Below are 13,150 nucleotides of genomic sequence, written 5' to 3' on the forward strand. Positions count from 1 at the left end.
AGTTTTTTTATTAATTCCCCACATCTTTTAAGGATTATACATAATAAGTATAGATCACTTTTTTTTTCTTTGAAATTATTCACCAAATTTAGGGATCAAAAGATCACAAGCAGTTTCAAACTGTATTTATATATATATATATATATAAAGTTAAATGCTTTAAACATTTTTGTAAATGGATACAAACAAGAGGAAATTAATTGTTTCAGAACAGTTACATATTTGTTTTTGGAGAGCATATTTATATTTTGTTTACAAATACAATAAATTTAAATCCTTCTTCTCAGATTATAGGCTTTATATTTTAATTATATATACATATGTATTTAATTATAGAGATAAAATTATTCAAGAGCTACACATTGTACAATTGAAGTAACTCCAATTAATTTACATTGTAATCTTTATGGCGTATCTGAATCTTTCTTCCAAAAAGAGGAAAATAATTTTCGTAGAAGTTATCCAATATAGTCAATTTATACAACAGTTGGAGTATACTTCATTTAAAATTAGGGATATTCGCTCCTTATCAATAGTCAATTAAAATTTAGAATATCAAGGTTATTGTATCTTCCAACCTTTCTTCAAAAAAAAAATAAGAAGAAGAATAACAAAAGAAATGTTCAAAATCAGTTGACATTGCCCCGATTCTTCCCAACAATGGAGTTATAATTAATAATAATTGTTGGTGATTGTTCACAGATTTATAATCAATAATACAAGTTCAACCTATAAACCCATCACTGATAAAGGGAAAATAACCATTATAAATTATTGATATTGATCGAAAACATGTCTTCAATAGGCACGTTAAAAAATCGCAAAAAAATATAATACCCCGGAGAAAAGGAAATAAACAAGGGAATTTGCAATAATTACTCCGATTTAGATTCCTAATTCTACTCCAAGTCCAACAAGGACTTACAAGTATAACTCATCAACAAATCGTCATCGGTGTTACGCTTCGTCTTTTATGAGTGAGCACACACGAATGTTTAATCAGCTTTTGAAAAAAAAATTATCTATTTAGGAAAGGATATTCACTACTAGGGAATGAAATAAAATGACAACTGCTAAGGAAAAGAAAATTGATTCTTCAGATCACCAATTTCAAAAAACGACCAGCTAAAAAATTCCTAGAATTTTATTCACTGAATAATACCTTATAAATACCTGTAATAAATAATGGAAGGAATGACATAGATTGTTTTGAAAATAAAAGAATCCTCACTTGTATGATGTTTTTCTAAATTAGTTAAATTATATTATAATTTTTTTAAATATTTTTAAACTGACCCGTTTTAAGCGTGTCGCCGCACTAGGTGGTCATATTCAGTTTTCAAACTAAGAATTGATACTAAATAATAATCCTGGTTTTATTGGTCACCTTCGCTAAGTGGTGGCTTATTCAGTTTCCCTTGCATGACCACTTAATACTGGTTTGTCTGAATAGAGAAAAGCAAATATACCATGCTTTAAATCTCATTGATAATTTTTTTCAATAACAAATTCAAGAAAGTATGTAGATAGATGTTATTAAAACACAATAGATCAATTATATTTTGGAGAAACTCAAAATTCAAATCAATTTTTCTTCCAATGAACTTCTCAGGCATTTAAATAGTTGTATTGTAACCCAATATAGATTTCTTGTTCTACAACTAGAGACTAGTACTTCCAATTTGGATAGTAGCGCACTTAGGTATAATTAAACTGCAATTCAAATTTTAGTCGGTCTTGATGTGAATATACTCATGGGACGACTTAGAATCGTGAAAAATGACCCCTCATGCTCATTAGTTCGACGTCTAAAATAAAGAAACACAATTTGAATTTCATTGAAAAAAATAATGAAAAGAGGAGTTTATTATTGACAAGAGGCATAATAATACAAAAAATTACATCTTTGAAAAATTTTGACAAAAAAAATTATATTTTAGCATAATTAACAAGATCTTAATAATAAAAATGGATCCTATTTATTTTTTTATGGTACCATCTTTCCAATATTTTAACAAAGTTTTTCAATTGACCATTTTTTTACAAAAAAAGAAAAAAAAAAGAAAGTGGCATTTAAACACATGGATATTATGTACTTATTAACAAACAGTGTAAATTGTTGAAAGTAATACTTTTTTTCTGTTCTTTAAAAAACTATTTGACTAAAAACTTAAATTTATACTTTATGGATTCTGCAACATGTATTATATATATTTATTTTTTTACTGTAAAGTCGTTATGTATTTTATTTTATAAATAGAATTTACTAAAGCCTAACTTGGAATAAATGATAAAAGTAATTATAATATTATTAAGTTATAACATTCATACTCAAAAAAAAAAGAAAAAAAAGATGGGTAATAAAATGAGTAAATAGTTTAGTAGGGATAAAGGTAACAAGATGGGGCGGGAGGAGTAGAGAAGAAATAAGCTTTATATACAAAAATATGTGAGAACATTTTAAAATATCATTAGTTTTTGAGAAAATTTAATTTATTTGAGTGATATTTTTATTAGATACTTTTCGCCGTGTTTTATATGATGTTAATTTTTTGTAAGAATTTGCTGAACCAACCCAACGAAAAATAACTTAAGTGATGTTAATTAATTAATTTGCTGAACTTTTTTGCTGTTATTATTGTGATATTTTCTTTATTAGGTAATTGATGGACGTCTTCCATTAAACCTTCTCGAGTTTCCTTAGAAATTTAAAAAGCTTCTCGTAACAGATACATATTTTATACAAATGAAAAGTTTCTTTGAATCCAAAGAAGTTACTAGTATTATTTTAGTAACGAATATTAAATAAACAAGCAATTATTTATAATGAACATAAGCCAACATATACTAAATATTGTATAATAATAAAATCAGACATATGATATAACAATAAACTAAGAAGTTAAAAATAAAACAATTTATAGTTTGTAATTAGAGGTATCTACAATTTTCACATTTAACTAATATTAAATATATTTTAGATGTAAAGGAAAATAACAAGAAAGAGTTAAGATATGAGTTTGTCTGTATAATTAGGGGATAATGCTAGCTATAATATAATTACAGCCCCTTTTAGTACGTTGGTTGTTGATATCCCATCCCTGAAAGAGATAAAGTATAGTTTATCAATTAGTTTATGAAAAAAAAGTTCAAAGAAAAGTTGATCAAATATTTTATTTAAACTAACTATTCCTATGTTACGGGCTATGTGCAAAATACCCGGGCAATCTATAAAATTTCCAATAGAGTGGTAAATGGTTATTATTACTTCATTTACATTGTCAGTAAAAAGATTGTGAGTAATTTTATTATTAAAAAATTCATTGCAAGCTTTTTGATCATTCAGGATTTGATTAAGGTACAATTTCATTGCAAGCAATTTTATATTCTAGTGCAGGGATGTCAAACCTGTGACTAGCGGTCAATATTGTGGACCACAAAAACTATAGGTGTAGCCCACTACTCATTCTTAGTGAAAGTAGTATTTTTTAGCGAAACTGTTACTATATCATCAAAACGCGTCGAACCCTCATAATACGTATAAACATTGAAAAATATTTGACGGTATTTCGTATTTTCTAAGACTCTAACACGCATGGCAGTTTAGCTTTAGAAGCAGTTTGGGCTCGATAAGTTAAATTAAGCCTTTATTTATATTTGGTGTAAGATTGAAATAAATTTATAATTTAATAGTTGTGTTTTATATAGCCATTTTTAAATAAATTCAACTTAATAGGTTATACGGCCCTTTAAAATATTTCAAGTGGCACTGCAGCGCATTACATTACAAGGCTAGACATTCCTGATCTAGCATATTTTTGTTGAAATTTATATTGTTTTCAGACAATCAAACTATAGTATGATAAGAAATTGTCACAAGATACTCCATTTTATTTTGCAAAATATAACTCAGCGAATAGGTTTTGCAGTTGGATCATAACCTGTCACCACCACTGTCCTGAGTATCAAGTTAGATAACCGCTTGTCCTCAAGAGGGATAAAAATCCATCACCACCGCTATCCTGAGTATCAAAAGGCAAAGTTGGATCCGCACAAAGACGCCCAGACCTGCTAAAGCATCCACCGCCGAGTGGCCGAATTTATCAAGAAGGGCAAATATCATTATAAATAACTGAATGTTATTAAATGTAGCTTTAAAATTATAAAAAAATAATGGTTTAACCACATCTAGTTCGTTCGTTATAAGCTTTTATATATTTTTCTAATTTATCTGAACCACCCTATACTTTCCAAACACGTTATAGTTGATGTTTTAATTAGTTAATATTCCAAAATATGTCCTCATTTGTTTAATAAATGTCATAGGGTAATTAAAGAATCATTCTTTCATACTGTTTAACTTGACATGAACACGGAGTGATAATTCAATTTTTGAAATTTTGAACTGGATGGTAATTTTTACTCAACAGATAAAAATGAAACAAATAAAAAAAAACATTTATTATAAATTTTAAAGAAGTATAAAGCTCATAAATAATTAATCACTCAATTTTTTTTAAATATGTGTATATAATTGTTTAAAAGTTGCAATAAAGTGCCAAATAATCTAATTACTCGGATCAATTTAATGTGAAGCCAAGTAAAATTATTATACATATCAAATTAAGGACTTTATTTTACACCAATGTCTACACATATATCATTTTAATAGATGAATAACTAAAGACATTAATCTGATATTTGTTTAATAAATAGGGTACACGTACTTATGAAATTAGTCGTACATCTCCAGAACGTTGGAAATAGTTTTAAAATCTGATAATGTATATTCGGTTTGGTCATAGGTATATTAATAATGCAAAGTTTATCTGTATGTTTATGCGGTTTGAAAAAAAGGGCATTCTTAATCTAAGAAATAACAAGGTAGTCATATTAAAGCAATCTTACAAGCGTTGTGTAAATGTGTAGCATCGAGCGTGTGAATAATATAAATATTTTTGTTCCAAGAAATAGCAATGCAGTCATATTAATGAAATCTCGCCGGCATTTTGCAATTATCATCAAACGGGTATACAGGGTGCATTGACATAGTGCTTCTTGATGTATACCTTCACATCATTTTAAGAAAATGGGAGTCTAATATCCAGGAAGACCTGTATAATATTTCTCTCTGATGTAAATTATAAGTCAAATAAAGTTATAGTATATCTTAAGACTTGTTTAAAATATGAAACGCTGCTATGTAAAAATAAATAAAATCTCGCAGGTGTTTCATTTAACTCATATTTTTAAAAAAAGTACTGAAAATTATAGACCAAAGAATGAATTTGACTTTTGATTAGACTCATCAAATCATTTATTTAAAAAATCTCAATCTTTTATTATTGTTTTTTTTTTATTCTTGAGGAGAGATCATCTAAGTATTGAGTAACTACTTGAGAGTGTACTCATGAAAAACGGACAGTAAAAAGGATAATTTCTTGGGGAGTTATCTTCTATATTATAAAAGGAAAAACATATTTCAGCCGAAGCCTAATTACTCCAGAAATGCCGGATACTGCAGTTGTTTGTTAAAATTGGAGATCGTGATATTTTATCTGATGGTAGACACTGTAAAAAGTTTGAGAACCACTGAACTAAATTGCTAAAGTGTATCAAAGTTTTTTTAAATTACTTTTTAAATATAGATTTCTGAAAACAAGAGTCATTTTCATTCATATTATTTATTACTGTCTATGATCTAAATTAATTTTGCATAAGAAGGTTGTATGCATTAAAGTACCCTATTTAGAGGATTAAGTACCCACATAACAACCATCCAACAATTTTGTAAAATAATGAATGTACATTAAATTAATACTCTTTGTTCACACTCAATGTAAAAAATATTAGTAACTATCAAACTCCGTTATAAAAACCCTACTTCAAATATTAAGGAGTAAAAGGGTTGACTTGAACTATACATTACTAATCAAAAATACTAGAGAAAGTTATATATAAAATATATAAAGTTAGAGTTTCAATTGTGCAATATCTACATACTACACATCGATGTTATTAAAGTGCTTTTAATATTACCATTTGAAGCTTGCATTTCTTTGTCCATATAGTTATTTGTTTCAAAGGAGAAAATAGAATTGATAATAAATAATTGGATTATAGTTTACGGTAAAAAATTAAAATTAATTTGTTCCTAATATACATAGTGTATACCTATCAGTATGAACGTATCAGTGAATTTATTTTAACATGCTTTGTAATCACAAAATAAGAGAAAGTAGTTATATATTTTGCTTTAAAAAAAATTAATTTAATTGTAGTTTTGTTGTCTTAGTACAAAAATCAAATTTCCCATTGATTGGGTGTTATCATTTTTTTAGTAACATGAATCAAATAATATATTCATTAAACAAAAGAATAGAAAAATACCTTGAATTTTAATTTGATGATATTGATTTGATACAAATTTAGACTCATAAGAGATTTTACATGTTTTTGCAGATTAGTGCAAAGTGAAAATAATTGCAATTAACAACGGTTTTAAAATCTTCCATAATCGTCAGTACCTTGCTGGCTTCCTCCGCTAAATGGAGCCTCAGTATAACCACCTTCATCATCCATACCTCCTGTGGTATAACCAGCTCCTCCAGGATCCATCATATCCTGTTCGCCTATTCCCTGGGTAAATGCTGCCCCGGAGCCTTGTTGGTATCTTTGAAAAGCAAAAAAAGCAGATCCTCCCTGCAAAAGGAAATGAGATTAACGTTTTTGAAGTTTTCATTCGCATATTTTATATATATAAGCAAATTAATGATTGTGCTTGGAATGATTTGGCTTTGAGATCCATGCCACTATTGACTTTATTCACATGGTCCTCAAAACTTTTAATACAACCTCAGCATAAATCTATATATTTTAACATGAAATAAAATAAGGTATAGACAATTTACCCAGCATGCAATAGACACAAGGCTAAAAAACATTGATCCATAGATGTTGGAGGAAGCATAGCTCATCTTTTTATCTGTGTTGTGCCAGGAGTAAACAAGGACACAAAACGCTATTAAGTAAAAGAAGGCCCAGACAATAGAGAATCCGAGATCAAGAAGAACGTAGTGCTTCCTTGTTTTGATGGAACTCATTTGCTCAAAGAACCATTCTCCAACAAGAAAACCAATAGATGCCAGGAATCCAATGATTCCAACAGCCGTTGGAAAATGACATGCTGAAGAACTATCATTGAGGATGCACACTTCCTTCATGTCTGCTTGATCGTAAGTCCATCCTTGAGATGAGACACACCCGAAGACGATGATAGCAGATAGCTGAAAAACGGAATGATTTCTTTTTTCATGTGATCATTAAATTATCAATTAAAAACTAAATCACTCTCCACATATATAAGAGCCTTTGCATGAGTCATAACTTTACCAGAAGGATAATAGGTTCATCACTTATTTCTATGTAAAAATCACCCCCATGACTTTGGTCGTCATATGACGTGAAAAGAAAGAAAAAGAAATTCATACCAATGCAACGATTCTCAAAACAACATGAGGCTTTTTAAGAAAAACCAACGGATCCACTTCTCTTCCCGTCTTTCCGCCGCCAAAGGCCCCTCCGCCTTCATATCCACCCCCAGGATCCATATTTTAAAACAAAATAAGAATCTTATTCCGGGAAAACTTCACCTCCCCTTCCCAGGAACAAATCCTTCACTACTTTTTCTTTCTTTCTTTCTTCCTTTTCTTTTTCTTCTTTTCCCTTCCTTCCTTTCAAATCGATTTGGAAAGTATCTACTGAGGGCCCTCTTTTTACTATAATGGAAGCACAAAGCGTGGCGGGACAGCTTTTTCTCTAGGATGGTTCAAAAAATAGTGTCTTCTTATAGAGAAGAAACTTGAATCCTCTTTAATTTCACCTTTGCATTCCTCTCCTTTCCATTTAGAAAGCAGATCCTTCTTTACACTTACATAGATTTATTTTGCTCCATATATCTTAATATATATATATAGTAGTAGTATAATAAGTAGAAATATTTGTGATTATACCTAATGAATATTAGCAATTTTGCTTTAAAAATATACAGGTGTACTTTCAGATACAATTTGAACACAAATAACCTGCAGTCATTTACTTATAAACATATATTTTACAATCTATAACATTCTCTCCCCCGTCACAAATGGTTTTAAATTCAATATGGTAAAGTCTTAGTGATTATATTCATTATTTTAATATATACCGTGTGTACACTGTACAATTTGCAACTTGTATATGAACGTATTACAAGTTACAAAGAAAAAATGAAGATGAACATTTTAATGAATAACTTAAATTTCTTATGATGACTAAATGAAATAATTTTGATATTCTATGGTGCCCTATGTGGTAATGATATAACTTTTAATTACTTTGATGAAAATTACTAATATCTGGTATATTATAAAGTTAAAATGGTCAGTGATATATTACTCTTAAAAATAAATGAGTAATTTTAATTGGTCAACATGAGATGATTATAGTTGGTAATTTCAATGAATGAGGTTATAATCATCGAATAAGGCGTTGCGACTTGTACAATCAGCTTATACAAGTTACAACTTGTACATAGTATATATAAGCCCCTTTAGACTAATAAATGTAGAATAATAAAAATATATTCAATGACCATTCCCTGAAGCATTTGAAACATAAAAAAACATCAACAAAAGGCATCTATGTTTAATAGATATCTATGAAAGAACAAACCCACGTTTTGAAAGCAGTTATCTTATAATTTAATTATAAAATAAGATAGAATTTTCTTCTAAGCAAGAAAAACTTTGCTGTATACTATAAAGATGTTGTGGATTTTTTTTTCTTTATCTGAATGAATTTATTGATTATTTTATATGTACATATTTTAAAATCCAAGAACATACATTGTCATGAAAAATACTTATATAAGGATGTTGCACAATTTTTATTTGTTAAAAAACTTTATTACACCTATTCAATAATTTGATCGATGAATTAAGTATTTATATTCGTTCAATTCAAGAAATCAATTATACAAGAAATGATAATGTTTTACAGAGACTATTTTGAAGTGGTTATTAATAGAAAAAAAGGTATTTTGATTAAAAAAGTATATTTTCTTAGAGAAACACACATATATAATTAAAATAAAGATTGTTAAGGCATGGTAATATTTACAAATTACTTTTATATGAAGGTTGATCCTTGCCACCCCTTACGTGTGCTTTAGCATTTATGAGATTCATAAATTTTCATGCATCAAACTAATCTTAATTTGTTACTTATAATAAAAGATGAATTCACAAGAAACAGATAGTTAAAACTTTACGCCTTCCCATATCCAATAAGAATGGAGTTCTTTATTGACCTTGAGATTTACACTTTTAAAAAGTATTTTTATGTTCATTTTAGAATGAAATGAATATCCATCTTTTATCCTCTTTTTCTTTTATTTCTACAGCATTGAAAAATTATCGAGGATAACTATATACAGTGGACAAGGTGACTTCTTTTTATACAGAATATATTTACTCGCTAGATGGTTCCTATCTTAAATTAATGTTACTTTCTAAAGACTTTTTCACAACAATTAGCAAGATTTTCTCCAAAAAGAAATGTGTTTCACTCAATTCAAATTCTACTCATGGTCACATAATGTAATCCCTAATTTCCTTAATGGAAAATCCCTTTAAATTGATGGAAGCAATAGTTGATGTTATTATAAATACCCAGGAGTGCAAAATTGTTTTATTAATATGGACTCAAGTTAAAGTCAAGTCTTGAGTGCAAGTCCCTACTCTTGGTATTCAAAATCAAATTGGAGCAACTTCTTTTTATTCTTCAGTAATTGCTTGCTTTCATAATATGTAAGACGTATTTTAAGCTAGCCCAATATGTGTGTTATGCTTTCATGAATGTAAACCTCTTTATTTAATGTATATATATAATCTAAAGATATTCTTTTCTTTTCTTTTCTTTAACACATTTTTAAATGTCACTGGACTTCCTATTTTATATGGCATCATATCCTCATCTTTTAATTACTTTTATTTAACGCTAGGGAACGTATTTACAACTATAGTCCTGTTATATAAATAGCATAATAAATTAGCATAAAATAATAAAGAGACACCAAATACAAGCCCACATGATATTTAATAACAAGACTTATTCTAATACATATATATATAATACACCATTCAATTTTCATATTTTTCTTTGATCCGTCGTGCAATCTTTCTTGTCAAAGTTTTTTTGCTTATGGCTAGAGTTGTTGGAATCGTTGAAAAAGAACGAAGTTGATTGGTTGGCAGAGATTATATATATAAAAAAAGGAATAAAAGACGTTGGCACCCTTGCATCTTCTAAACAAATTATCCTCAGTATTGTACTAATCATCAGCAATGCAACTTCCCCTTTCTGCTCTCTCACGTGCACCATCATCATGTAGAAGAAAACGTGCCTTTTTTCATGGGTTTCTAACAACGGAGGTACTGATGCGTGGAATTATAATTTGGAAAATAAAAGTATATCTTACCGTTTTTGCTATTTCTCGTGCCCATCTCGTTCTTTATGACAAGTAATCCACCACTCCCAAACCTCCCATCACATCAACAGCTTAAAAGTCTTCAAGAAACATAAGACTCAAGGAGACGAAAGAAAATTAAGTGGTTCATCATTCAATTTGGACGTAGTAAAGTTATTTGTCTCGTGCAACATCCCTGTCAATGTTCTGGATCATCTTAATTTCTCAAAGTTTATTGAAAATATACTGGAAAAACTTCTCCAGGTCAATGGGTCGGTAACAATTTGGTTGGGGAAGTATGTTAAGGACTTTTGAATAGAATAAAAGAAGACGTGGAAGAAAAGGATATTTTCGTTGCACTAGATGAGACAAGAGATCATCAAGGGAGGTCAATGATGGCAATTTTGATTGGGCCTTTGGACGGACATTTCTGTGCGAGACCTTACCTTATTGAGTTGATTGCAAACGCAAACAATTTAAAAAACATCGTCATAAGTTCAGTTTATAAGTTATTGGGAGAACTGATGCCGCCTCGTATTGTCTCAAAGCAGGAGAAGATATTCGAGAAAAAAATCCCGGATTCAAATTACATGTATTGCTCATAGATTACATAGAGTTGCAGATATGGTTCAACAAAAGTTTCCTCTAACGAACGAAGTTATTTCCAATGTAAAGAAGATGTTTTTGAATTCTGGAAGAAGAAAGAGAGTATTAACTACTTTGTACGAAATTCCCCTCCCTCCATCACCAATTATAACAAGATAGGGAACTTTGTTAAAAGCAGTGGAGTACAAATACCATCACTTAGCCTTGATGAAGATTCGGCAGCAATCAGAAGAGCACAAGAAGTAATTAATAATGATTCCTTAAGAGAAGAAGTTGTATTTATGGAGGAAAATTTTCGTCAAATACCTTTGGCAATAACTGCACTTGAGGAAACATTGACTTTTCTTACTAGCCTAACCATAATAAAAAATCGGACTCAAAATTTTAAGGAAGAGCCATTCAAGACCAAGTTAAAAGAAGTGCTTCAAAAGAATCTTGGCTACAAAAAACTAAAGGAACTCTCAACAAGTGAAAACCTTGTATACAAAAATACTCAAATTGTCAATTGTGATGCTGAGATAGTCTTTTGTATGATGAATATCATCAATACGAAAAGGAGGTCCAAACTAAGTAATAAGAAATAGAAAGAATTGTTGATCGCCAAATGGAATGAATGGTTTGTTATCATTTAGTCGTCAGCACGTAACTATTAACAATATTTTTTAAATAATGTGTTACTTTATTGCCTCATTTCCATTCTTTAGATTTCGTGCCAAAGTTATCTATTCATCCGTTATGGTCAGTGGTCACTAAAAAGTTACTAGTACACTTCCTGTAATAATGGATTTGATGTTCTCTAACTAACAATATATTCTGTCATGCATAAATTTACAGAATATAATGTATATTTATAAAGTTATAGGGAAGTTATATATTAATAATATACAACAATCCCTCTTTTATGTGTAAATAAATAAATAATTTAAGTTAAAGATATATTCTAAACCATATTATTTGAATTGGGTTGGAATCGATATTTACTTTGAACTCTTGATCCAACGACAAATTCAATTACATCACTGTCATATGTAGCTATAATATTTTTGAAATAATTTCCATGGACATTCAATGCATCGATGGGTAATTTATTCAGTTCAATTTTTTGAATAGAGTTGATGATCGAAATTGAGTTTTCTTATAGACACCTGCATACTCTTGCATAGTGGCCTCTCTTACCACATCTTGTGCATTCGACGCTTTTTGCAAGGTAAACTTTCCCATTCTTATGAGAAAATTGGAAACCACACTGTCTACACAATCTTTTTCCGCGATCTGCTACAACTTTGACTTCTTCGATATATATTGAATCCACATGACTTTGTATTTGCTTTAACACCATTTGATACTAATCATTTAGACTACTTTGATTATTTTTTGCCGTTTCTACTATTCTCCATTAATATAAACTTCTGATATTTTGTTGGCACCATCAAATAATCTTAATTGTGCTTCTCTATACTTGCATACCGAAGTTTTATATTATGACAATTAATATTTAATACTATTTGTATCATACAATAAATTATAACTAACATTAAGAAATTTTCTAGATAATATTAGTTTGATTAAATATTACCAAGTAAAGCTATATTTTAGTAAAGGAAAGCTTCTGTATGTTGCAAATTTTCAGATAAATTATTACGTAAAAAAAAACATTATTGAGATATATTATAAGTATGTTCGAAACCCACCGGCAACAAGTATGATTTATGAATAAAGGTTTGTTTATGTCCGAAAGAAAACAGAGGAAGAAGTTGTATTTGCGGACACGCTTGAGCTAACCAAGATTCCCACAACCCTACTTATAACTGAAAGAGTGAAACAACTCTTAAAAATAATATATTAACTTATTCATTACTAGTACAAACTGGGGACCCATAACTTGCAGTTGATTAAATTATGAAAAGCGTATTTTTTCTGGAATCAGGAAAAGACAACTCAAAACCAATATATGATATATTTAAATACAAAATTTAGCTATATATTTTTTTTCAAATCTCCTCCTTCATAAACAATAACAGCCTACAAATGCCAGCA

At 29.2% G+C, this 13,150-nt stretch overlaps 1 protein-coding gene across 3 annotated transcripts; it reads right to left on the minus strand.

Annotated features, from left to right (window-relative positions):
- Nucleotides 1-1,827: 1,827 nt before the first annotated feature.
- On the minus strand, nt 1,828-7,825 carry Syngr (synaptogyrin). Of its 3 annotated transcripts, XM_040715120.2 has the most exons (5): nt 7,491-7,748; nt 6,912-7,286; nt 6,528-6,702; nt 6,040-6,057; nt 1,828-3,101 (listed from the first exon to the last, which is right to left on the minus strand). In XM_040715120.2, the coding sequence occupies exons 1-5, from the start codon at nt 7,608-7,610 to the stop codon at nt 3,073-3,075; spliced, it is 717 nt and encodes a 238-aa protein (XP_040571054.1). In that variant the 5' UTR covers nt 7,611-7,748; the 3' UTR covers nt 1,828-3,072. The 3 variants fall into 3 exon arrangements, 2 of the variants coding, with proteins under 2 accessions (XP_040571054.1, XP_040571059.1); XR_005864992.2 differs by lacking the exon at nt 6,040-6,057 and having other exon boundaries at nt 6,391-6,702; nt 7,491-7,782; XM_040715125.2 differs by lacking the exon at nt 6,040-6,057 and having other exon boundaries at nt 7,491-7,825.
- Between the last annotated feature and the right edge of the window lie 5,325 nt (nt 7,826-13,150).

The sequence above is a fragment of the Lepeophtheirus salmonis genome, chromosome 1 (genome assembly GCF_016086655.4).
Source record: "Lepeophtheirus salmonis chromosome 1, UVic_Lsal_1.4, whole genome shotgun sequence".
In the NCBI taxonomy this organism is placed as follows: domain Eukaryota; kingdom Metazoa; phylum Arthropoda; class Copepoda; order Siphonostomatoida; family Caligidae; genus Lepeophtheirus; species Lepeophtheirus salmonis.

What these genes read in the sequence shown, in the direction of transcription:
- Syngr (XM_040715120.2), bottom strand. Translation starts at nt 7,610, where the DNA reads ATGGATCCTGGGGGTGGATATGAAGGCGGAGGGGCCTTTGGCGGCGGA. An exon ending in TTTTGAGAATCGTTGCATTG is followed by an intron (nt 7,287 to 7,490) that starts GTATGAATTTCT and finishes TCCGTTTTTCAG; the next exon opens with CTATCTGCTATCATCGTCTT. An exon ending in TTGTGTCTATTGCATGCTGG is followed by an intron (nt 6,703 to 6,911) that starts GTAAATTGTCTA and finishes TTCCTTTTGCAG; the next exon opens with GGAGGATCTGCTTTTTTTGC.